The 24,661-nt window shown below is 45.1% G+C and overlaps 2 protein-coding genes across 6 annotated transcripts in view; both read right to left on the reverse strand.

Annotated features, from left to right (window-relative positions):
- The window catches only part of lsp1a (lymphocyte specific protein 1 a), a 56,519-nt gene that overhangs the window by 28,716 nt on the left and 3,142 nt on the right, over window positions 1–24,661 (reverse strand). For 4 of the 5 annotated variants that reach the window (XM_080761960.1, XM_080761959.1, XM_080761962.1 and 1 more), the window contains exons 2-3: window positions 12,337–12,513; window positions 35–749 (exon numbers count right to left, since the gene is read on the reverse strand). In XM_080761960.1, the coding sequence (XP_080618086.1) occupies window positions 35–749; window positions 12,337–12,513 (892 nt within the window). The remainder of the gene's footprint in view (window positions 1–34; window positions 750–12,336; window positions 12,514–24,661) is intronic. The other variant, XM_080761961.1, reaches the window with a different exon arrangement.
- LOC308314372 (troponin I, fast skeletal muscle-like) overlaps window positions 1–24,661 on the reverse strand; it is a 128,257-nt gene that overhangs the window by 701 nt on the left and 102,895 nt on the right. The window lies entirely within an intron of this gene.

Raw genomic sequence — 24,661 nt, forward strand, 5'->3', positions numbered from 1 at the left:
TTTTTGTTCAAACAAAGGGACTCCACCATTATACCTCTGCTTGTGACTTTTGAAGCTCCTCCACCTTCTTGGCCGCCCGTCTCTGTTCCTCCCGCGTCTTCTCCTCTCTCGCCTTCTCCCTCCTGGCCTGCTCTGCCGCTCTGAACGCCTCCTCCTCCTCCTCCTCCTCGCGTTCCTTCCTCCTCTCGCTCGATGTCCTCCTCGTCGTCGTCGTCTTCTCCTCCTCTTCCTCCCGCTCTTTCTGCTGCCTGTGTAAACGCGTGGAGGCCGCCGTCGTGGTGGTGGTGGCGGTCTTGTTCCGGAGAGCTCCTTCTTTCACGGACGTCGTCGTCTGCTTTCCGTTGAGCAGCGCCTTGCCGTCCACCTCCTCCGGCTCCTGCATGCGCTGCTGCTGCCTGCGTTTCTCCTCCTCTGGCTCCTGGCCGCTGCCGAGCTTCTGCATGCGCTGCTGCTGCCTGCGTTTCTCCTCCTCCTCCTCTGGCTCCTGCATGCGCTGCTGCCTGCGTTTCTCCACCTCCTCCGGCTCCTGCATGCGCTGCTGCTGCCTGCGTTTCTCCACCTCCTCTGGCTCCTGGAGCATGCGCTGCTGCTGCCTGCGTTTCTCCTCCTCCTCCTCCTCCGGCTCCTGGCCGCTGCCGAGCTCCTGCATGCGCTGCTGCCTGCGCTTCTCCCGGCGCTGCGTCCAGTCGCTGAAGCCCTCGTCCTCCTCCAGGGAGGGAGAGCTGCCGGGCTTCAGGCTGCTGTCGTACCTGAGGAAGGGAAGGGAACACAGGGAGATGTTGTGTTATGTTATGTCATACTTATAGGTCATACTACTCGGGTCATATGTATACAATAGCAGAGACAACACACAAAATGTGTGTGGGGAGGATGAGTCAATTGGCATGATGACTAAATTGGAGATATCGGTCGAACTGAACCGTCCATATAATGTACAGTATGCCTATGGTTGTGCTGACTTCGGTGGGACGGTTCCCGGGTGAAGGAAAGATACACACACCCTGCACGCACGTACGCAGAGATTTTGCACATTTATAGATAGATATATATAGATATATAGATGCTGATGAAGGATGTAGAGTTGATTTATATTCATAGTGGCTATATACTACAGTTAATTCATTATTATAGCCCTTTCCTCTTCACGTTGAGATTGATTTTGAGTTGTGTGACTTTTGTCTCTTTCGGGGGTTTTAATCATAGAGCGCAATAATTCAACATAAAACAATGGGTCCATTTTTGGTTCCATTATTTTGTTCCCCCACGCAGGTCATGCTCCCTCCCCCTGCTTCCTGTAAGTGCATGGATGATAAGCTCTCTAGAGGCTTTTCTCATGAGTCGTCATGACTCATGTGTCAGCTGTGCAGGTCGTGTGCAGGGGTGCATATATAAGAAATGGCGTCCGCCCCGGTTAAAGAATCCACACTACACCACTGTACTGGTAGTGTATTAGCGCAGGGGTTCACAATGTTTTGGCCATGTCTCGCGACCCCTGCCCTGCCTGTCACAGTCTGAGTGAGAGTGTGGGTGTGTCTGAACCACCTGCATTCTATCCCCTGCAATCATGCCCACAGTATTTAAGTCTCTCTGCAAACTCTGCCAGATTGTCTTGTGACCTTCCAAGCAGCCAAGCCATATTCAAGCCTTTGCCTTATACTGACTTCTGTTTTGCTTCTCCTAGACCACGATTTTTGCCAAGCCCTTGCCGGTACTTCTGCTCTCGCTCGCTGCCTTTGGATATTGACCTTTGCATTCTACTGTTTAGATTTTTGCCTGCTTGCCTGCTTTCAGTGACTTTTGTGTCTGCATCCTGAGTCCTTTCCACGTGTGCCTGACACTGCCCCCCCTTCCCCACCCCCAATACAAACTGACTGCAAAAATAACCTTAACAATAGAGAAAATATATCATAAATAAATACTGACGCCAGATATAATCATTAAGGAAAGTTTATGCATGTACTATGTGTACTATGTAAACTCTAAAATTTAATTTCCCAGCCATTCCGTTTTTTTATTTTATTTTTCAATAATTTGGGGATAATTTGGCGACCCCCCCGAGGGGTCGCGACCCACGTGTTGAGAACCCCTGGTGTAACCGGGAAGAGAAGAGGGCTCAACATGCAGCCCTGAGGGGCTCCCGTGTTGATGTGTGTGTGTGCGTGCTGCCCATTCCCACCACCTGGCGACGGCCTGACAGGAAGTGCGAGGTCAGATGCAAGGCGCCCTGCCGATCCCCGAGCGCGGCTGGCAGGAACTATTGTGTTGACTGGTGAGATGTGCTGTTAGGCCACAAATAGCATTCTTCACACACAACAGTTACTTTTGCAAGTATAGCAGATCAGTAACACGTTTTGGACACATGAGGTTTCCAACCCGACAGAGACGAAATGCAAAATTGCCATCATGGACACAGCATGGAAATCAAAGCATATATAAAAAAAAAGATGTCCTTCACCAACCTCTCAAAGCATTTGACAAAAGCAGCTGATAGGTATACCGACCTATCAGCTGTACTGTAACTGTACCTTGAAGTGTTTGGTGACAGTCAGACACCAAATTATTATGTTTGTGTTGATATATTGCTCATACAGTTATAGTATCAACACAGCAAACTGTCATATATACTGCCATACGGTATATTATACAAAACAATGGTTGCTACGGGCATGTTGGAAGACAGAACTAAACATTCTGAGCGAGAATAGCTCTATATATCGCAGGTGCAAAGACAGTTCTGATGACCTTATCACATCCTTATAATAATTCAGCGAATGTCTGAATGTCTGAATGAATGTCCCTGACAGCGTGTTATCTCATCATTGGCTGCACCAATCACTCCCACTTTTCACACAGGCATGGACCATAATTATATGGAGGTCTTAATGGAGCCCTTTTTCCGATTTGACACATTAATGATTTATAATGAATTTATTAGTGGATTAAAAAATGCAAAAATGGGTATTGTACTGTCAATATCACATGAATATGAATGCAAAGTAGCGGTCCATGTGTGGACAGGCTACCTGTCGCCGTTGTGCATGGTGAGATGTGTGCAAACCGTGTAGTTTCTCAGGAGAAGAATACCAAAGGATGCAACATTTATCAGTGAATTAAAAACGCACCGGGCGCAGTACCCCCCCACGGCCACAAGAGGGGGGCAAATATCTCACAACGGGTAAGGGCTAGTGTATATAATAGAGTGTCGCGGTCCCGCCCCCCTTTCATGACGACGCCAGGCCCAGGAAATAATTCCCAATGCATTTTTCAAGGTGTCTCCTCTGTTTAAACGCTGTGACTTCATTCATATAGGAACGACTGATCCGTATATAGCCTATACAACAAGCAGCAGAGCACTGAGAACTGGATGACATCATGAGGCTTGCAATGTCACACGGCATGATGGTCTGAAGATTATTACATAACAGGTCGTTTAGAGAGGAAGCAATCTGATTGGTTGAAATAGCCATCTGGCCGCGCTTTAGGCCAGCTATAAGTGATATTTTTTGGGGTTAAAACGAAAAGTTTTTTGTTAAAAGGTTAAAAGTGAGAGGTTAAAGAGTGCTTATAGAGTGGTTGTTCAGTAACAGCAGGGGGGGCTTCCTGTCTCTCCAGCCAATCAGGAGAGAGTAGCTATTTACGAGCTTAATTTTTTTATAGTGTTCCAGTTCCAATGTTGTCTGCTCATTTCTTTGTGACATCAAGTACAATTCCACTTGTTTAATCTGTTACAATCCGTCATTAATGGCACTTCTGCGCTGTCTATACGGAACTTGCCTTATGTGGGCTCGTTCCTGCAGCAACGCAGGCATAATAATGAATTGCATTTTTAACGCTTTTCCCAGTGCTCAAGGCGCTTTACAGTGGTTCATTCATTCATACGTTGGGAGGTGAAGTGGCGAACAGTCGACGCCAGCGTCCTCGCTTCCCACATTCACACACCGATGGTGGCGAGCTCACACCGATCAACTCATTGGAGGCAATGTAGGGTTCAGTGTCTTGCCCAAGGACACTTCGACATGTGGACAGGAGGAGCTGGGATTCAAACCGCCGACCCAGGGATCATTGGACGACCTGCTCTATTACCTCCTGAGCCACAGCCGCCGCATGCAATTAATGACGGTAACTGTCACGGGGCAACCCGTGCCCTATATATATATATATACACACACACACACACACATAAAACGGCTTTCTATAACATGCAAGGACTAATGTTTTAAACTGGTGTATTGAAAACTGTTCACTGATTCTTGCTTTGTCTCTCCTGCACTGCTGGTGGCATTTCCCTTGATTTAGGAAGGGGCCAAGTGCTATGCAGGAGAGGTGTGTTTCTTATGCTGTCTTATTATTGTCTGAGTTTACATGCTGATTTATACTTGTTTAATTGTAACGCATTATTGAGAATGTTTAGGTTACTTGTATTAAAGGTGTTATTTATGGAAGTATTTATATTGAAAGTATTTATTGAGAGGAAATGGTGCTAATTGAGTCTGTGCCCAGTGGTAGGATCCACTCCTATTTAAGGGAGGCTGCAGGCCAGGGACAGAGAAGTTAGTTGGATGTGGGCATTGACACAAATAACATCCCTGAGGGAGAGCTACAGGGCCTTGTGTGACCAAGGTACAGTGTTGCCCAAGTATTTCTTTATCTTTTTCTTTATTTTGTTGCCTGTAATCTAGTTTGTTATTGAGGATTATTGCACTGAACAAGTGTCTGGATTTTGGTGGAGTCTGACTGTTCTTGGAGCCTTGGCCGCTTGGGCAACTTTACATAACGCACACCTTCTCGCGTATAATTGCTTAATTAAACACACGCAGCATGATCGTCTCTGTCGGGGTGGAAACCTCACATGTCCCAAAGTGAAACTGTTACTTTTCACGATTCAATTGGAAAGAAATATAGCTTCGTGCCATGCTTACACTGCTTGTAGATCTGCTACTGTTGATGCATTTGTGTGACGCTGTATAGTATGATCAAGTAGGGCGTTCATTCCCGAAAAGAAAGAATAGCAACGATATATATAGATATATATATATACACTTTGCACAAACCAGATTAGGTGACTGGAAGATATGTGAGCAATCATGAGTGGTAGGGAAGACAGGATACGAACAGGAATGCAGTAGTTAGAAAACATGCTGTTCTAACAAATACATCCTGTATCCTTGTCTCTGCAGTATGCTGATAAAGGAACACATATCTATGTATGATTACACAGCTAAGAGTACTCATGTGTACTAGTTATCTATAATGCTTATACGCAGCTTAGCAGTGAATAAGTATAGTTATACATATTATGTCCAGATGTGGTACAGTAAAATAAGTAGTGAATAAGTAAATACGTAGTAAATGTACAGTCAAGAAGACGTAGTGGCTAGTGTTGCCTGCTGCCGAATCCATGTTGGTCCTCTGCGCTGTCTTTGTTTAATCGGTGATTTATTGGATTGAAGATGTCATTCTTTGTACGTATATAGTTTTTGATAACGGGGGCCATTATTAAGAGTGTGTCGTAAGTAAACACACTATTGAATTTCAAGGGGGTCCTCCTCAGCGAAAATCTGCAGCATCATAATCATTTAAACCACTTTATGCATACGTTGGCTATTAAAAGAAATATCAGATCTTCGTGCCACAGCACTTAGGCTACTATAACTTTGCGGGTCTGTGGCACGAAATGCTTTGATAACCACTGCACTACTAGGCCATGTGGGCCCCATGCCGAGTCTATTTTTAATCTTCACTGAATCTCTGTGGGAGTGGAGAGGGAGATAACAGGATGAGAATGGACTGGACCTGAGCTCATCTGTCTGTCAGAAGCCATGGCCGGAGCACCTACACTAGTACACACTACACAACATGAGGAAACAGCTGGCATGTGTTGTTGACTGTTGTTGTTGTTGTTAATGCATTTCCTCTGTAGCTGCTGGGCTGGGCCGGGCCGAGCGGAGCAGAGGCTTGTGAAATTCACACATGGAGCGAAGAAGGTGCGAGAATTGGAATGCAGCTGACATCTGCACGCAGCACACACAGTGGGTGGCTGTGGTGCAGGAGGCTTTGGTCTGCAGGTGTGTGCGTGTGACGTGTGTGTGCGTGCGGCTGTGCACTGCAGCTGGGCGTGTGTCTGAATGGACACCTGCGTGCGTGCGTGCATGCATTTGTGTGTATGTGAGCAGGGTGGGTAAAAAGAACACCCAACTAGAGTGTGTTAGCTAAATCCCCTTTTAGCCATAATCTTACTGGCTATACCTGGGCGACAGACAGACAGACATGCATTTTGGACAACCGTCTTAAGGACAAACTAGAGACCACACAAGCTGGACAAAATATCTATCCAGCAGCAGCACCACCACCTGGGAGAAAGTCCTGTTTCTGTCAAACGGTATTAAGTGATATCCTTTAGTGCCCTGAGCACGTATAAGCCCAGGGCTTAGAGAGACCATAACGTATACCGGCAGGCAGGTGCCCACTAGTCTAGAGAACCCAGGACGAGGCAGCACTCACACTATATCCTGCCATGTTCTGTTTTAAGCCAAGCAGCCGTGACACGGGGGGGGACATTTTAGTGGAATCCAAACATGTCACGAGTGGGGAAAGGCTTCCGCTGGGTAAACAGCTAAAGTAATCGCTCTCTCTCTCTCTCTCTCTTGATTACAGTGTGTAATCAGAATGCTATTAGCAGCAGCAGCGGCAGCAGGAGCAGGGCCACGGCTTGACAAATGAGTGTGCGGTGTATATATATGGATGTGGTCACGGCAGCAGACAAAATAGAAAGTGGAAGTGGCTGGAAAAACATAACATCATTATCTGGACTTTGGCCAGGAATGTTTTATACACATACACACAGCTGGCACCAAGTCAACACAATCATTTCATTATACGAGTGATATTTTAAACAGAGCAAAAAGTATACAGCTTAATACGCGAGGTCTCCAGAAACCTACTGTCTCTGTATATACACAACAATACACATCGATATCAAATCTGTCTGGAGCCGTAAGTCTGGGTTATACTTCATCAGACGATGGTATCACACACCAGAAATGGGGGGTGCATACTTAAGTTTAGACTATAGTCATTGGTTAGACATGGGTTAAGGTTATAGGTTTAGGTGTGCTGCCCCTGTGGGAGGTTAGGTTTAGGGTAGCCTGGAACTCACCTATGCTTTATATGGCATAGGCAGCTCCCGGCAGGATCCGCCGGGAGAATATATGCAGCTGCGCGACATGAGACTAATTACTTAGAGCGACAGAGAGAGAGAGGAGCGTGTGTGTACATGTGTGCGTGTGTATGTCAATTTTACAAAGGTGCAGACAATCAGAAATCAGCAGAGAGTGAGCAATGTTTGCGCTACTCTATGCCGAATTGAAGTGAACTCAGACCCAGACTTTTTTTTCTCCCTGGAAATAAAAACGTCTGGGTTTCCGAGGCTAGGTTTAGGGTGAGGGTTTGAGATAGGTTGTAGTTGTAGGACTAATGACTGGTCTAAACCAATGACTAGTCTAAACCAAAAACTGTCTAAACTAAGTACTGCACCCCGGAAATATAGCCCATATACCAGCTATGCGACGCGTTGAGCTTGTACTGTATATCATCACCCAGTAATGTTTTTGCTTTGGTTTTTGGTGAATGACCACGGCTCACGAAGACAATAAGAAAATAATAGCCTGATAACCCTGAACTAAGTCCTTCTGGTATACTTTGAATCCATAGAGGCGCGGACAGCATTACGCGGATGGACGTGTTTTTCCCCCGCCAAGCCTTTCTACGCACTGAGGATAAGGCTCAATGTCCGTGCCTCTTCAAATTGAAAGTACTAAGGACTTTAGAGCGCTAACTATTATTTTCTTTTAAATGGCTGAAAGTGCCAGTGAGAGAGAGAGAGCTGTTTTTTTTCCCCTTTGGGTCAGTCAATATTGACCCTGCTGCTATATACGTTCCACACAGAGAACGTGTGGAAGGACCATCGATCACGGTCGGCGTATTTGGGTCGTCGTCGCCCCTTTCACCAGCCTCCAGTACAGTGCCCTGACCTGACTTCTTTATCCTCACACTAGTAAACCAGGGGTCTTCAACATCTCTCAGCCAAGGACCCCTAATCTGAGAGACAGATGAAGCAGGGACTCCACACTGACTACATATTTTATGAAAGTGTGGCGCAACGTTTCATATAGATTCCATGCATAGCTTCATAGATTTTGAGATATTTAGCCACTTACAGCCTCAACGCTATAAGCTTGACAGTTGGATCTGTACTTACAGTTCGCTCTTTTATCTCTCTTTTCTCTTTGCCAAAAATATCCGATCTAGCTCACAGATAGATTGGCCATTATTGGCCAATGTTCCGCTCACTCCTCTCAGAATCCTATCGCACAGAGATGTGGAGGACCCCCTTTTTCCCCTCACTGTATACGTTTCTTTTCCCTTTTTACCTTCTTTATGATGAAATCCTGTTCTGTTCTTTGTCTATAATAGAAGTGTCTATTTGTACGTCTCTATATGTTTTGATGAATTGAGCATGGTGGACCCTCTTGTAAACAAACAAGTGTAATGCTTAATTGGGTCGTCCACTCACAGTTAACAGTCTTTGTATTGAGTTTGTGCTTGAAATGTACTGTAATTCTGCAAACTGTTAATACATATTTCAATCAATCAAACCCCCTGTAGTAACCCCCTATGGATCCTGGACCCATGGTTGAGTGCGTCTCTCTCAGCTGATGGGGGTCCTTGTATACTGAAAAAACGTTGAAGACCTCTGCTTTAGGGTTTAGTACTTCGTCCACCACTTATACTGACGTATCGTGCCAAGGTTTTCTCTTCTGGCAACCAGGCGGAAGTATAAAATAGGGCTTTATAGTGCTTAAGACCCATTTACTTTTGGCCATAAAAAAAACAGATTTCCAATGTTGACCATATGTTCTTTTTAGCCAAGCAACGGCATCGCAAGACGAGGTGTAAATAATGAGGCTTTTAGCCTAAACATCTGCACCTATACAGGCTGGGATATGGATACCAGGCCTATTGTTGTACACGGCTACACACAGCTCCGTTTAACCGGGATAACGCAACATTCTTTTTTTTAAATCATTCGCAGCACTGCTAATGACTTTTTTTTTTTTGCAAATGTCCGAGGTGCACACCTCGGACATTTGCCCCGCACATTCATTAAAAGTGAAGTCATAATAATGTAGGACGTCTTCCCAGGAGCTGCCTGGAAAGGTTTCAAAGCAGGCATTCCAAAAAATGATTAAGCAGATTCGGCTATAGCTATAGTCGCTAGAATAAACGGCTCCCAGATGGCTGGAGGCCGGCGTTCTAATCTCTCAATGGCAAATTAGCGATAATGAACAGTGATTCCGGCGAGTGTTTTGCGTTTGAGATGTTAAGATGTTTAAGTCACGAACATGATTTTTATACATGCTGCGGCTGCTTTTCTGGCAGGAACAACATGACACCTGTGGTGTGTAAAGTAACTATAAGTGCATGAGTACTTTAAACAAAACGTATTAAATCACTATATTCTGATAGTAATCATAATCATTACCAGCTCAGTGGCCTTGTGGTTAGAGTGTCCGCCCTGAGACTGGGAGGTCGGGGTTCGATCCCCGGCCGGGTCATACCAAAGACTCTAAAAATGGGACCCAGTGCCTCCCTGCTTGACACTCAGCATCAAGGGTTGGATTGGGGGTAAATCCCTGCGACATACTAGCGTCATGTCCAGGGGGTGTACTTGTACATCAAGCTGCCTCACGCTACAGAAACAGGAGATAGGCTCCTGCCCCTATGGGCCTCATGGCTCGGCAAGGCTACTTACTAATCATAATCATTGCTATAGAGCACTGAAGTCTGACGTCAATATCGGTAGAGGGCGCAAATCCAAGGGTTCATGTACTTATTTGCATTGTAATCCCCATAGGGGGGAGTTTAGACCGCCTCATATAAGAACTACATGTGTTGGAAAATTAAACATGTCATCGCGGCCGTTTCACTCGTATGGATGTGAAGAATCAACTGACTGAGAGAAAACGCTATTGTTACTGCTGCTGAATTAGTTACCTTTTCACTAGAAACAGACTGTTTGGAAGCGCTCGTTGATTAATCACTCAACAGCCCTGTACCACCTGTTTTGAATTTGCACATAATGCAGGAGGCAGCAGGATGTTGCGTTACTGAAAGGGAGCGCTTCCAAACTCCAACACTTCAAAAATCACCTGCAGGGAATCTCTTGACATAAAGTAGCATGATAGAAAGAGCATCATTCAAGCTTTTCGTACAGCTGCAATTTTAGTGAGTTTGACATAATTTAATACAATTAGATAGGACTTTGTCTGTTTGGATGTATGGGCAGTCTTTGGAAAATTGCGGCTAGTTTCCACCCTGTCATTAACTTGTGGAAAGATGACCGCCGTGTGCATATGGTTGAGTATTCAAACATGAGTATTCTGAACATTTTGAGCATCTTTAGAAGATAGAGCCATGTTTGAAGTAGCTGTCTGGTGTGGTCATTTCAATTTTGGTATTCCAATTTTGTCTGCTCATTATATTTGTGTCATCACTACATTTCTACTAGTTTAATCTGTATCCTATCTGTGGTCTCTATCCTGATTGGATAATATTGGTACACACAGGAGACTCCTGTTACTGAACAAACACTTATTTTAACAGTACTTGAGTATTTAAGTAACTCCCCCCCCCCCCCCTTTTTTTAAAACGTTAGTGGAGTATTTCCCATTTTCAATACTTTTACTTCTACTCCACTACATCTCAGAGGAAATATTGTACTTTTTACTTTAGTGCATTATTTCTCTATGGGACCCGGCGACTACCGGCGATAGCAGGGCGAACAGGCGATGGTGGAAAAGATAAAAAATATTCATCAACTTGAGACACAATGAGTACATGAGTTAAATACACTTTTACTCAAGTCCATTTTGAATACCGAGTCGACCTTTTACTTGCAGCAGAGTATTTCTACATTGTGGTATTGCTACTTTGACTTAAGTAAAAAAAATATTCCACCACTGCACCTGGTGGAGTGGAATGCTTTGAGTTTTGAGTTTTGACTTCGGGTCGAACAACAACACAGAGAAGCTGCTGCCCGGTTTGATTTTGACCCGTTGAGACGTTTGTCGACAGAGCGTGGGTGTCAGCAACATGCCACCGATGTGTGGGCGATGACAGCCGGTTGACTTTTCGTATTCCCCAAACTCTTAATGGACTGTAGCATTAACTCCCCAGGGGGGGTTGGTTTTGTTGAGAAGGAAACAGTGTGAATGTTCCCAAAGAGGGCTTTGGTTGAGTTTTGAGTTTTGACTTCGGGTCGAACAACAACACAGAGAAGCTGCTGCCCGGTTTGATTTTGACCCGTTGAGACGTTTGTCGACAGAGCGTGGGTGTCAGCAACATGCCACCGATGTGTGGGCGATGACAGCCGGTTGACTTTTCGTATTCCCCAAACTCTTAATGGACTGTAGCATTAACTCCCCAGGGGGGGTTGGTTTTGTTGAGAAGGAAACAGTGTGAATGTTCCCAAAGAGGGCTTTGGTTGGAATTTTTTCCCACAAGCCTCTTTCATGTTCATATACCACAATTACAGACTACCGTACATGTGGGAACTGCTCTTATGTCAAGTGTGCTATACTATCCGGATTGGGAAACACTACAGTGTCTCTGCTATATGATGTAGTAATACTTAATTATGGTGGTGGCCTCGCCCCCTCCACACCAAGGAGAAGGTGTTGGAGAGAGAACGAGAGAGAGGCAGTCCATAATTAGGCATCTGAAATTAAAAGTGGCAGCCGCCATGCTGAGGGCGATGACATAGCGGTAGTTTTCCCAAGACACTTTGTAGTATGTAGTAAACATTCTTCGGAGATTGTGTAATGAGAAGGCAGCTGTGCGGCGGCCTTCTTCCTCACGTAGATGGAGATGGGATAGGGGGGGGTGTGTGCGTCTGCGTGTGTGTGTGTGTGTATGTGTGTGCGTGCGTGTGTGGTGTGTGGTTTTCCCAATGGAAACATTTATTTTATGTAAACCGTGCGGCCGTGCAACTAAAGGATTAGCGAATCATTAGCGAATGATCGGTGGAGAGAATATACATCACAGCTAGTGCACGACGACCGCTATGGCGCTGACGTCCACAGCTGGGAACCGTGACGAGCAAAACAGCGTTATCGCGAAGACAAAACATCCTGCAATAAAGTTATCGGTTGGGGCTCAACCAATGTCGGACCCCGGCGAGACAAAAAAGGGAATGAGTAATGTCCCCCCGCCGCGAGTTCAATCCCTTCATTATGTGTCGGAGCTGTATAAAACGAGGGGGGGGGATTTAAAACGTACGTGCTGTCGTGGTCTTCTTCGGCCGGCGTGCCGTTGTTGTCCTGCGAACGCTCTCCTCCGGGGCCTTCTCCTCCTCCTCCTCCTCCTGAGGAGGTCCTGCGGAAGGACTGGCGGGACCTCCGGCGGCGCTCCCGCTCCACCTCCTCTGCGTCCTCCATGCTCCTCTGGGCCGTGACCCTATTATGGAAGGAGAGAACCGGGGGGAGGGGAAGAGACGAGAGACATTGTTTAATTTAATCCATTGAAACCTGCAGCAGAGGCCCCCGACTCTACAAATCCTTACAGTGCGTATGTATGTATGTTGCTGTATTATCAGTGCAGTGGGTGGTGCTCAAACTTCTTCATGTTGAAGGACCCCCAAAATTATATTTGGCTGCTTCTGCAAATATTTTGTTCCAGGGACGACCCCCCCCCCCCCCCCCAGAAGGAAAGATTTGAGTTAAAAATGTTCGCTTTAAAAAATACATACAAAGATTGGCACACATTTTCACGATTTATTTAAAATACCTTTATCGCGACGCACACACTCATACATAGTGTAACGGAAATCTAAAACGACACAGACGCTTTCCCGGTTTTAATAGGTTATACCACCACCCCCCCCCCCCCCCCCCCCTCCCTGTTTTGAACAAGAACCATCTTTCAAAAGGATGACACGGATATTCCCTGAGTCATCGTCCAATAACACCGGCCTCTTTGGCTCTCTCCCTCCCAAGAAGATCTTTTCTAAACAATGGGCGCCGTTAATTCCTGAAGATGCTTCAGAGAGTATGAGCGGTGGAGCGGCGGCGGGGGCCAATGGAACATCTGGGCTCGGGGGAACTCGATGCTCACCACCGCGGAGCTCGGAGCCATGACATCCCGGTGCGGGAGGAGGACATCACAGACACGGCATGCAGCGTCCTCCCCTCGTGTTTATGTCTATACCATAAACATATAACGTAACGCACATGATGTAGTCACACCGCGTGATTGTTTGCATTAATTACTGATGGAGCCATCTGCACTTTGGACTACTGCTTACGTGGCTCTCTTACACTGGTTTCGACAATTCCACTTTCAGTCAGGCTTTCCAGACAAAAATGTAATTTCACGAATTGAACGAGCATATTGACAAATTCAATACACATTACAGGCGTAGTACAGCAGTGTCGAAGAATAATATTCCGCAGACAACTTATGTGTGTTGTTGTATGTGCGTCTAAATGACAAGATAAATGTAACAATTCCATTACTCTATCTATGCCAATAGAAAGTATATATACAATTTTAGACTCGGAGGAGAGACGAGGCACAAGAGGATTAACTGGTCAATAGGTTCCAGCTGGGTATACCGCGTAGCGTATAGAGCGTATATGTACGTGGTGTCGGGTTGCTACACTCACATTTGGCTTCTGGGCCAATTAAAGCAGCCCGGGTCACTAATAGACCCCTAATGGATCCCAGCTGGGCCAAGCGGTACCACCTGAGACTCCCATCTGTTACAAACACTGCATGCCCCCCCCCCCCCCTTTTATTTTTTTTACAGCATAGTTTATAATCAACGTAGGTGGGATGGGATGGCTCAATATAACCCTTCACCCTGAACGTCAGCGACAACAACAACCTTCATAGTCTTGAAATGTGGTTTCAGGACCTTGTATAGATTTTTTTTATGTGCAGATACACAAAGTTGCAACTTCTCCCCTCTCCCTAATGTACACCTCTAGTCTACACAGGATTTGGTCAAAGAAAGATAGAAAGAAAATCATATAGGGGGGTGGGTGGGGGGTATTATCTTAACCACTTAAGCCCTGGCCTATATACTTATGGCTTAGAATAGCCACACGAGCTCGCAATGTGTCGTGGTGCTGCAATGCGTCTTGAACTTGAACTTGAAGTGTGAGCTCTCTCTCCTATACGGTAACATATATTTAATTAAAACTGGTCGTCAACCACATTAACCCCGGCTTAACATAGATTTTTTAATTAAATTGTCAAGCTGTGATATTATCAAACATACAAATATGAAAACATATCAAATGTATTTGTAATTCGGTCGAATCTACGGGAACCTGAATTTGATCATAGTCTGACCAGAAGCAGAGATGAAAATGAGCTGCAACTCTTTTTCATAGTCTTTCCTGTGTTCCTCATAGCCGTTGCGTCATCAGTTTGGCGGGGGGGGGGGGGGGGGGAGGGGTCAGGGGTCATCATGCAGCTGGGTGTTGGACCGCGTTACTCAAGAGTCTGTGACATCATGACATCATGCGTGGGTTAAAGATCAATGCACTGCAGAACAGGAGTAGAGGAGCGTATGTTGCTACATACTGTATAGAATGATCGACAGGAAAGCTACGCTGCAGAGATGTATTTGAAAGTCAAGTTATCAGAGGGCTGACCGTCTACCATTTGTTTTTGTTGCATGTCACCCTCGCCATGTTTCCTGTCTCTCTTGGTTGTGGGCGGGCGGATGGGTTGACTGATGGGTTGAACTGGACGGTTTGGTGGACGAACGCTCATCTATACAGTGTTCATTGAGGGGCTCTAAATTGACCTTTACAGGCCTGTATAACTCTGACAGTATACGAATGGAACCAAATGGACCCCCGTATAACCCGTCAGGGTGCATTTGGTTCCATTCGAGTTGAGGGGAGTTCTTGAAATGAAAAGGTTTGAGAACCAATGTTGTTCTAGACGGATCATAGGCGCCACACTGTAAAATATATGAATTCTACGTAGATGTCAGTTTGCGCAGCTGTATCTCGTTTTACTAGTTTGTTTTGGCATTTTGACACATCATGTTGGGACATAGTGTAAGCCAGCCTGCGGGCAACTGGGACAACCATCCTGATTTATTTAAAGGGGAGGGGATCTTAAAAGAAAACCCCCAAGGCTATTTAACCAAACCTATGTGTGCCTGCTCATTTTGTTTTACCCTATAATCAACCTTGTGGGATTATCTCATATTTGGCACTATATACTAATGTCTGAGTCAAAGATTAAGCGAATAATTCTGCTAATAAACGGAAGACAACGGTGAAATGATCTGGATTAATAACGTCTTTGCTTCTGGCTCTCTCGTTTTGGTTCCTTCATTTGGGGTGCCTCACTGACGCAAATCAACTCAAATTATTGTCTCTCGGTCCTCTTCGTCATCTCAGGTCACAGCGGGGGAGAGAGAGAGAGAGAGAGAGAATAAACCTCTTCCTCCCTCAAGTCCTTCACAGTAGTGAGAGAAGACGACGTGCCAGGGAGTCTGGTTTGAATTTATTGGACTGATGTGTTGTCTCTCCTGGCAGGAGATGCAGCAGCTTCATCTCAACGATGAAGAAGCATGCAAGGCAGCAGCAAAGAAAAATACCTAACATAGTGAGTGTTCAAATTAACCACATATAACGTTCCTATTCTGGGTCTTGTCTTAATAATATGACAAGCCCCCCAGAATAGACAAATGTTTGGCGAGAGTTATTTTTAGCGTCACGCCCCTCGTGCACAACTAGGGAATTGACGTCAAATGAGTTTGTTGGGAGCTACAAATTAAGGTGCATGCTTCTTGCGTGGATTTGGCTCCTTTCTTGTGGCTCGGGAGCTTGAAAATTGTATCTTTGGACATATACCGTGTTCATTTTTCACGTTGCAGCCATGGGTTCCCCTGCGCTATTATATATACTTAACCATAGTTTTGCACCAGGACAGAAAATAACATCACTGTGTGTATATATACGATCCATCTCACAAAATGCTGACAACTGCGCCGCGTTGTCAGCTTGGAGATAGATCGGCTATTTTCGGAGGAACCAATTTATAGACGAGGGAAAAATGAGGGGCCGGAGGAAAGTATAGAGTAGACCCCTGAGGGAGACACCAGTCAACAAAGTATATAGGATTTAAAGGGTGGGGGGATGTTTTTCTTTTTGCATTTGTGCCAAATCATGAACGCATGAGTCTTTTTGACTGACTGACTGTATCTTTTCTTTTTTCTTTTTTACTGCTTGTAAAGTTTCACGGCCGAAGCTTGTCTGAGCGTGCCGCCTTCTTCCTCTTGCAGAGAGTGCTTCCGAGGCGAGCTGAAGACAAACAGGCCCCGGAGGGGTTTCGTGTTGGGTGTCACAGGTGAGTGTGATTTCAGGAAGTGCCCAAGTGCCATCAGATAACGTGACCCAACGCTGCACAGCTGTGTGCCAGACATCTGTTTTTTTGGAGCAACGGATACATATCGTCTAACACAACGTTAGAATATGGAGGTAATGGAGATAGGAGGTTTCCTCCCCACAGCAACGACATAACTATATCGGTGTGCTTTTCATCCGTTTCTCATCCGCTTTTCATTGTGTACGACGTGGTCCCACAATGTGGCTATTGTGGTGGAAAGGTCATATACTCAGTGCTTCCCTGTGAACTATGAAGTCAGAATGCTGTGTGCGCGAGACACATTTACAGATCTATTTTTTATGCTCTCTCTCAGGGTTAAATGAACACTGTGGATTTTAACGGTGTATCCCTGCTGTCCCTGCGCTACCCCAATCATTGCGTGTTTTGTGGAAATGCGGTGTGTTAAATGTTCCAACCAGACTTGGAAATGTCACCAGAAGTCTCCGCATCGCTAGCTATTATCGACAGTCATCAACCTTTTTTACAGTGGAAAAAGGTTACGACTCCCAAATGTCCCCACGTGTTGAAAGCTAGTTACTCCACACCACCACGCCAATGACGATGACTCATTTTCACTGATGTGGAGCACCTGGGTGGTGAAGGCGGAGACATATACTGCACACTCGGCCAGGACAGTGGTGGAAAGTAACTGATACATTTACTCCAAGTACTGTACTTAAGTACAATTTTGAGGTACTTTTACTTTACTGGAGTATTTCCAATTTTCGATACTTTTACTTCTACTTCTACACTGCATCTCAAATATTATACTTTGGGGGGGGGACTTACTTTGTAGATTGTTATTATATATTATTTAAACTAGCAGATCTGCTACATCGACACAATAACTTGAAATGGGATATTCTGCATAATGAGTATTTTTAACTTTTGTTACATTTAGTACATTGGTATATTTTGAAGCCAATACTTTTGTACTTTTTACTTTACATTTTGAATACAGGACCTTTACTCGTAACAGAGTATTCCTCCATTGGAGTATTGATACTTTTACTTAAGCGGCATAAATACTTTTTCCACCACTGAGCCAGGGTTCATCGCAGGACAGGAAAACACATGATGACCTGGAGTCCCTGTGCACATCAGAGCTTTCCTGTAACGTGCCGAACTCACAAGCACACACAGACACAGAGGCAGATTTTCGTACCATTTTGGTGACCATAAAAAGAAAGTTGTATTCCTACATGTCCCTAGTTTATTATTTTGGTATGATACATCTCCATTCAGTAGCTTAATGCCAGTTATTGCCAGTTATACCGTATGTGACCATACCATTTAACAGAAAGAAGGATGTCCGCACACTGTTCTTAATGCTCCCACTAGTATTTGATTTAAGATTCAACGTTTCGACCCTATCAGGTCTTCATCGGGAATCAACCCTTAACAACCTACGGCAGAATTTCCCAAATTTCATAATGCAATGGTGTCAAACTAGGGGGGTTTTCATGATTCTGAAACACTCCTTGGCCTAAATTCGGCCATAGCCACATCACATTTGTGATTTTTTAGCCTATTATGGACTGTGTTTATATCAATTTGTGATTTTTAGCCTATTATGGACTGTGTTTTGTGTAAAACTAATGCTTAGAATGGATTCAGAATAATGAAAACGCTAGTTTGACACATCACATGCTACTTATACAGAAATGTTGAAAATGTTGCCTTATAATATACAGTAGGTTGTTAACAGTATGGTTTCATATAACTGGCGATAACTGGCATTAATAAGCTGCTGAATTGGGAGATGTATCATCATACCAAAACATAAACTAGAGACATGTAGAAAATACAAAAAAACGTTACGGTCACCTTAGGTGGTACCAATTTGTCAAAATATCACTATTGGCGCCTGCACTATCAGGGCTTTCCCTGCAAAGAGGAATCCGTGCCCACGTTAGATAACGTTGCCGTCGACCCGGCAGAAACATCTTATCTCCATAATTGTAAATGTTTTCACGTCAATTAGCTGTTATTTGTCTATCAACAAATCACTCACTAGTATTGCCCCTGCATCTTCTAATAGCGTTCCACTCCCGTCTCCCTCGGTAATAAAGTTAACGCGGAGACACACTATGCCTTTACGGTTTAGAGTCCTCGAAATATAAGAAAAACAGGCTAAAGAACTCTTTCGTATACGCCATAGTCTGTTCTGCTTTTAAACCAAAGAGGATATGTTCTATTGTTCTTGTTCCTGTCTGCTTCTGTGATTCCGTGAAGTTGTATCGTATCTTTTATACTGTTGTGCATTGTCCAGAGGCCCTTCATTCAGAGCTATAGGATCCTCTGCACACACCAAACAAACACTGATACTGTATTTGCTAGATACAGTATACACTCCGCAAATAACATCCGCTTTCCAAGCGCATAGATTCCAGACATAGTGATAAGGGACTATATAGGGAGAGACCTTATCACTATAGTCTGTAATATACACGCTTCTGTATCCAAGCTTGTCGTTGAGATTATCACTTTATTGTTTTGTCAACAAAATGTTTCACCGGAAGGAGAGCAACAAAAAAAAAGACGTCTTCACTCTCAGGAAAAGAAAAGGGGGGGGGGGGGAGGCACTTAATGAATGGCACCTTTCTATGTATAAAGAATACAATGCTGTTATTATGGCATGGGGACTTGACCAGAATCAAAACATGTTGGCCTTCTTTGTGTGTTTGTTGCAAAGCCTGCAGAGGTCTGGGGAGGAGGAGGAGGAGGAGGAGATGGAGATGGTTGGGAAACGCTTGTGAGATGATGTCATGCATGTCTTGAAACAAGTTACAACAGCAGAGGGTACTGAATCACTCTCAGGCCCAACAGCATGTTGACAGTACAGAACGAGAGAGAAGCATATTCCCATGAAGCACATGTCGCCCAACAAACAACCTCGCATCAATTCATTTCCCACTGTAATAGAAATTAAACAAAATGCTAAACAGTTACAACCTGATTTCTATATCACTGCGCAAAAAGCATGGAATACGGATGTGTATAATATTACAGGAAACTCCCATTAAACTTTGCAACAAACTCCGGTAAACTCCCGAATTGTACCATCTGAAACTGGATATTACCGTATATTACTGTATATGCCTGCAAATCCAGTGCCCATATAATTGCCCATTAACTCCTCTTTTCACGCAGTATTGCCTGTTTGACATTTTTAGAATCTGATCTCAGGTCAGAATGGGTTAATCAGACCAGTGTGTGTCCAGTGGAAACCTCGTATGAATCTGATCTCAGGTCAGAATGAGTTAAGCGCTTATATTTTGTCACTGGAGACACACAGGGGGTGACGTCCATGCAGGCCAGACAGGGTTGTACTGTACACACACACACACACACACACACACACACACACACACACACACACACACACACACACACACACACACACACACACACACACACACACACACAGTAGCCAGGAGGAAGGGGATACCATGGCTGGCAGTGTGCCAGGCTGGGGGTCCGTCCCCTCTCCGCTGGGGGGGGGGGTCCCTCTCTGTCTCTGTAAATAAAAGCTGTCAGACAGTAATCACCATGTTCTGGGGTTATGGCTGTGTGTCTGACCCCCCCCCCCCCCCCCTCCCCCTCTCCTCCTCACGCTGAGTGCAAATGGTCCACAGCTCATTTCCTACACAGAACCAAAAGTCTGAGGGACTCAGAGGGGGGGTCAGACAGACACACAGCCCACTTTTTGCACCCAGTGAGACTGAGGATGGAATGTCCTGGTATAGACATGTACGACGACGTGTCACCCAGAAATGTGCTCCAATGAGGGGTTCAATTACTCAATAAATCATTCATTGAAGCCTATATAAGAGCAAAATATGTAAACGTTATTGAACAGCGGGGGGGGGGGGGGGGGGGGCTATCTTGGCGGACCGACGGCTGAGCTACATTTCCACGTTATTAAACGGGAGTGGGAGGTTGTATCGGATAGATTGGACAGAACTATGCTAACCTGCTGGTCGCTGTGACATTCCAAGCATTTCTGGAGTGATGGCAAACCAAAAAACCCACCTAATCTACTGCTAATCTTTGCTGACCAAGCTTGGGACAGATAAGGACAGTACAGCTCTCTCTCTCTCTCTCTCTCTCTCTCACTGTAAGCAGGGCTGTGTGTGACATTGCATAGATTCATAGAGGCTATATATTGCATACAGGGAAGACTATATCTTACAAAACTAATACGGCAATTGTGCATTTTGTGTCCAAAACAGTTACACGCGTCACACATCCATATAGGAAAGGTTAGCTTGGTGTTTCAATGTTTTGCCTTCACTTGGTACAAAACCTTTGTGACAAATAGCAGCAATTTGTTCAAATGAAACTTCTCTCTCTCTCTCTCTCTCTCTCTCTCTCTCCATGCCCACCTCTCTGTAATCAGAGTGACATGACCCCTGGAAACAGGAAACCCCGTGCTGTTTACTTTATTTCCCCCTGTCCTAAGCTGACAACCTTCGGTAAAGCGGCCCAAAGCCCACAGGGGAGGGAGGGAGAGGAGGCAGGGTTCAGTGCCCCCTTCACTCAGCAGTCAATCCCTCCCTCCCAACACACACACACACACACACACACACACACACACACACACACACACTCCCCCAACATTCCAGAGTGAGTACCTTATCTCTCCGTATCATAAACAGAGACTATAGCGTGGTGGATTTAGGGGTCACGGGTGCTCAGGAGAGGAGGGGGATTATTATAGCCAATGTGTTTCTGATGCAGGTTATAGCAGAGGAGAACACACTGCTCTGCTAACTCCCACACTATGCTATACTCTCTCAGAGTTGCCATCATGTCTGCTTTAATATCATAAATTACTTTAAGTGTTTTTCTGTAAAGTCGCTTGGAGATATTGGTATAGTTGCGTGTTGCGTTTATTTATTTATCTTTGTACATATACTGTAGTGTAAACGCTTATTTGGGGGCTTGCTTCCTAAATGTTGTTTATACGCATAAACCAGTGCTTCTCGAACATTTTCATGCCACGGTCCAAAGTGTTTTGCTTTTTTCTCTCCAATATGTTTGTTTGTTTTTGCCGATGCGACAAGTTGTGAGCTTGTGGATCGGCTATTTTCAAATATCCGATGATGATGTGGCCTATATTATAGCGTCTCTTCTTTGGGGCTTGTTTCCGAAGACTTGGCTGGTCTCTCTCTCTCTCTCTCTCTCTACCTGGATGCTTCCTGAGTGACATCACCATCGCAGGCGGTTTTTCGGAGCCGTCCTGAGATCAGAGCGAGGCGATGTCAGTGCAGGGTATAAGAGCTTTCTCTCCCTTGGCTGATTAAAAGCAGGCCAGCAGCTCTCTCTCTCTGCATGCCTGCCCTGCCGCTAAGCCGCTCAGACGAATGGCAGAGGATTGGGATCAAAAACATGTTTTTTGCTGGCCTCGAGCCCCGCCCCCCGCCCCCGACGTTGGATTCTGCCCAGAGAGAGAGAGAGAGAGTGAGAGACATTCGGGTTTGGGAAGAGTTTGAAATTGCGCTCCGAGCGCTCTCGTGTCGCTATATATCCGTTGGGAGCACTGATGAATGAATATACACTGTGTCACTTTGGAGTATCTCCTTACACTGCAGGAGCTGTCATAAAAATAAATACAAACTGTGCTTGTTGTCGCTATGGATTATAGACAATGAGACTTTTTTTTAAAACCACATAAACCCTACAGTAGCATCTCTACATTCTGGGCATGTCACATGAGTATAGGTGAACATTAGGGAAAAATGAATGAACATTCAGCGAAAATGAATGAACATTCAGCAAGAAAACACTCAGAAAACCTGGGTTTCTCTGGTCTCTAAACTGCCTCAAATGGAAGGGGAAAGGAACTTGTTGGAATAACGTGTTCCTTCCACGCGCTTATATACAACCAGGGAAACTCCCACCTGTCAGGTGAAAAGAAGCGGACGCTCAGGCACTGAAGGAAGCATGGTTTCACATTAGGCAACAATCTACAGGCTCACACAATGCCGTGTGTTGCGACACACGTTATACGAGCTTATACTGTATCAGCTATTCTCACTACGACAGACAGTACCACAAAGTAACAGTATTACGAGGTTCAAGTGGTTAAACGGCCAGGTATCCTCAGCGCTCTGCTTTCACCATGGTTTTGCCTTTCAATCAGCTCTCCTCCTCGCTCCCGCGCAACATCCGCCAACAACACGATTAAAGTCTGTCTCCGGCGAGTCTTTTTCAGACTCTGACTCACAGGATGATAAATCCGAAACAACGACAGACAGACGCTGACGTATTGCGAGTGATCCAACACTTTAGGGATGAACAAGGAGGAGGAGGTGTATCTGTGGGAAGGTGATGTCATTCATCTGTCTTCACTCTCTCCCAGAGTGATGCCATCTGCTGAAGTGCAGTGGATTAGTACCTCTTATATACCGCCATGGCGGTCGCCCACTTCAACCAAGCGGTTATCTTCTCTAACGTGCAATTCATTACATCCTCAAAGCTCACTGCTATAGCCGAGCTACCGTACTACATCATGCCACAAAGTTTACATAAAATGTGATAAGCTTGAGTGGGGTTGAGCACATTTGAAAGAATCATTGCAAGTGTGTGTGGGGGGGGGCACACCAGTAGCTCAGGATAAGATTGCATGCCATTTAGTTACCACCATAAATATAAGACGTCCGTGTGGTATGCACTGGTCTTATCAGGTCTTATCAGGTTCACGGTACGGAATAGTAGTAAGGTATAACAGGCGTGTATATAGCGTGGATCAAAAATGATTGACTGGGCAGATTAGCGTCGCGTGGGGGGAGGGGGGGGGGGGGGTAGAGCATCCCCGGCCGATAGGTGTGAAGTGTGGACCGTTTGGGGGGACCATTTTAAAACAAAGGCAGCTTGCATGCTGTGGTTTGCTATATACTAAACAGAAATGTGCATGAACGACCTCGGGCTGCCAAAGTATAGGCTATCTTTTCTTGTTTTTCTTGTTTTTTTTTCAGCCCCCTCTCTCTCTTCGAAGTTAGACTGCAGGGCCAGCTCTAAACTGACTGGGCCACGGCCCGCGTGGTCCAATGAACCCTACGCAAGGTGAGGTATAATGGTCGATAGTTTCTGCAGCTAGTCCCGCGGGTTAAAATCCGACCCAGACTTTCTTTCTCCCCCTCCTCTCTCCTTCCGGATTTATAGTGTCTCTTGTCTCCCTGTCAGTTAAAAGCAGCACTATGTAACTTTCATCCTCTACCCCGGATTTGAACCCGGTTTCCCGTGCAATTTCTTACCATTGAGCTAAATGGAGCCTGTCTGCTTGCTCAGGGGATAAATTGAATCCTGACTATCAGTTCAAAATTCGTGTCAGGATCCTGGACGTGCCCTTTGACACAATCTAAATCTATTGTATTAACACAATCTACCATATATACAGATTGGACATGACATTTTATGAATTAATAGTTTATGTAGAGCTGTAACTTTAGAGACGGTAAAACTGGTAGTATAGAACTGTCGAAATTAGGTTACAGTGTAAAAAGTGTTGCAGGGACTTCTTCTTTCTTGTTTTCTATTCTATACTATTCTACTCAGCTCTGCAGTTGTTCCTACAACATTTGCTGCTAAAAAGGTGCTCAATTTGGTCCATGCGGAGAGAGAGAGAGAGAGAGAGAGAGAGAGAGAGAGAGAGAGAGAGAGAGACGGAGACAGAGAGAGCAGGTCCCTGAGATGAATGCAGGGCATTGAGTTGTAAAGATGTACCCTGTTGAGTGAGAGAGATTTGGCAGGACAGAGAGAGAGGGCTCAGAGGTTGATCCTCCTGGACACCACGCCCTCCAAACAACACTGCACAACTGTTATAGAGAGCTCTCCTGATTCACCTGAAACTTTTTTTTTACTGTACTATATCGTCCAATATGTCCAAAACTGTCACTTTTCAAAATGAGTAGCTTGACCTACAAGCTGGAAATGCGCCTTGCTTTGAGTGTGTACAGTATGTATTACTTTTGATGCTTTTGGTGTGACGTTATGATCACGGTGTGGCCGTTAATCACAGAGTTTCTGCCCGACAGCGATGAAATACAAAACGTAAATTCTATTCAAATTCAATGTATGTCTTGAATGATTGAATGTTCATAAATATGCATGCCTATAGTAGTGCAATGCACTGTTGGCTGTTGGGGGGGGGGGACCTTTTCAAAGAGAAAGAGCACATGCACAC

Source organism: Protomyctophum bolini (genome assembly GCF_963924005.1).
Source record: "Protomyctophum bolini genome assembly, chromosome: 4".
In the NCBI taxonomy this organism is placed as follows: domain Eukaryota; kingdom Metazoa; phylum Chordata; class Actinopteri; order Myctophiformes; family Myctophidae; genus Protomyctophum; species Protomyctophum bolini.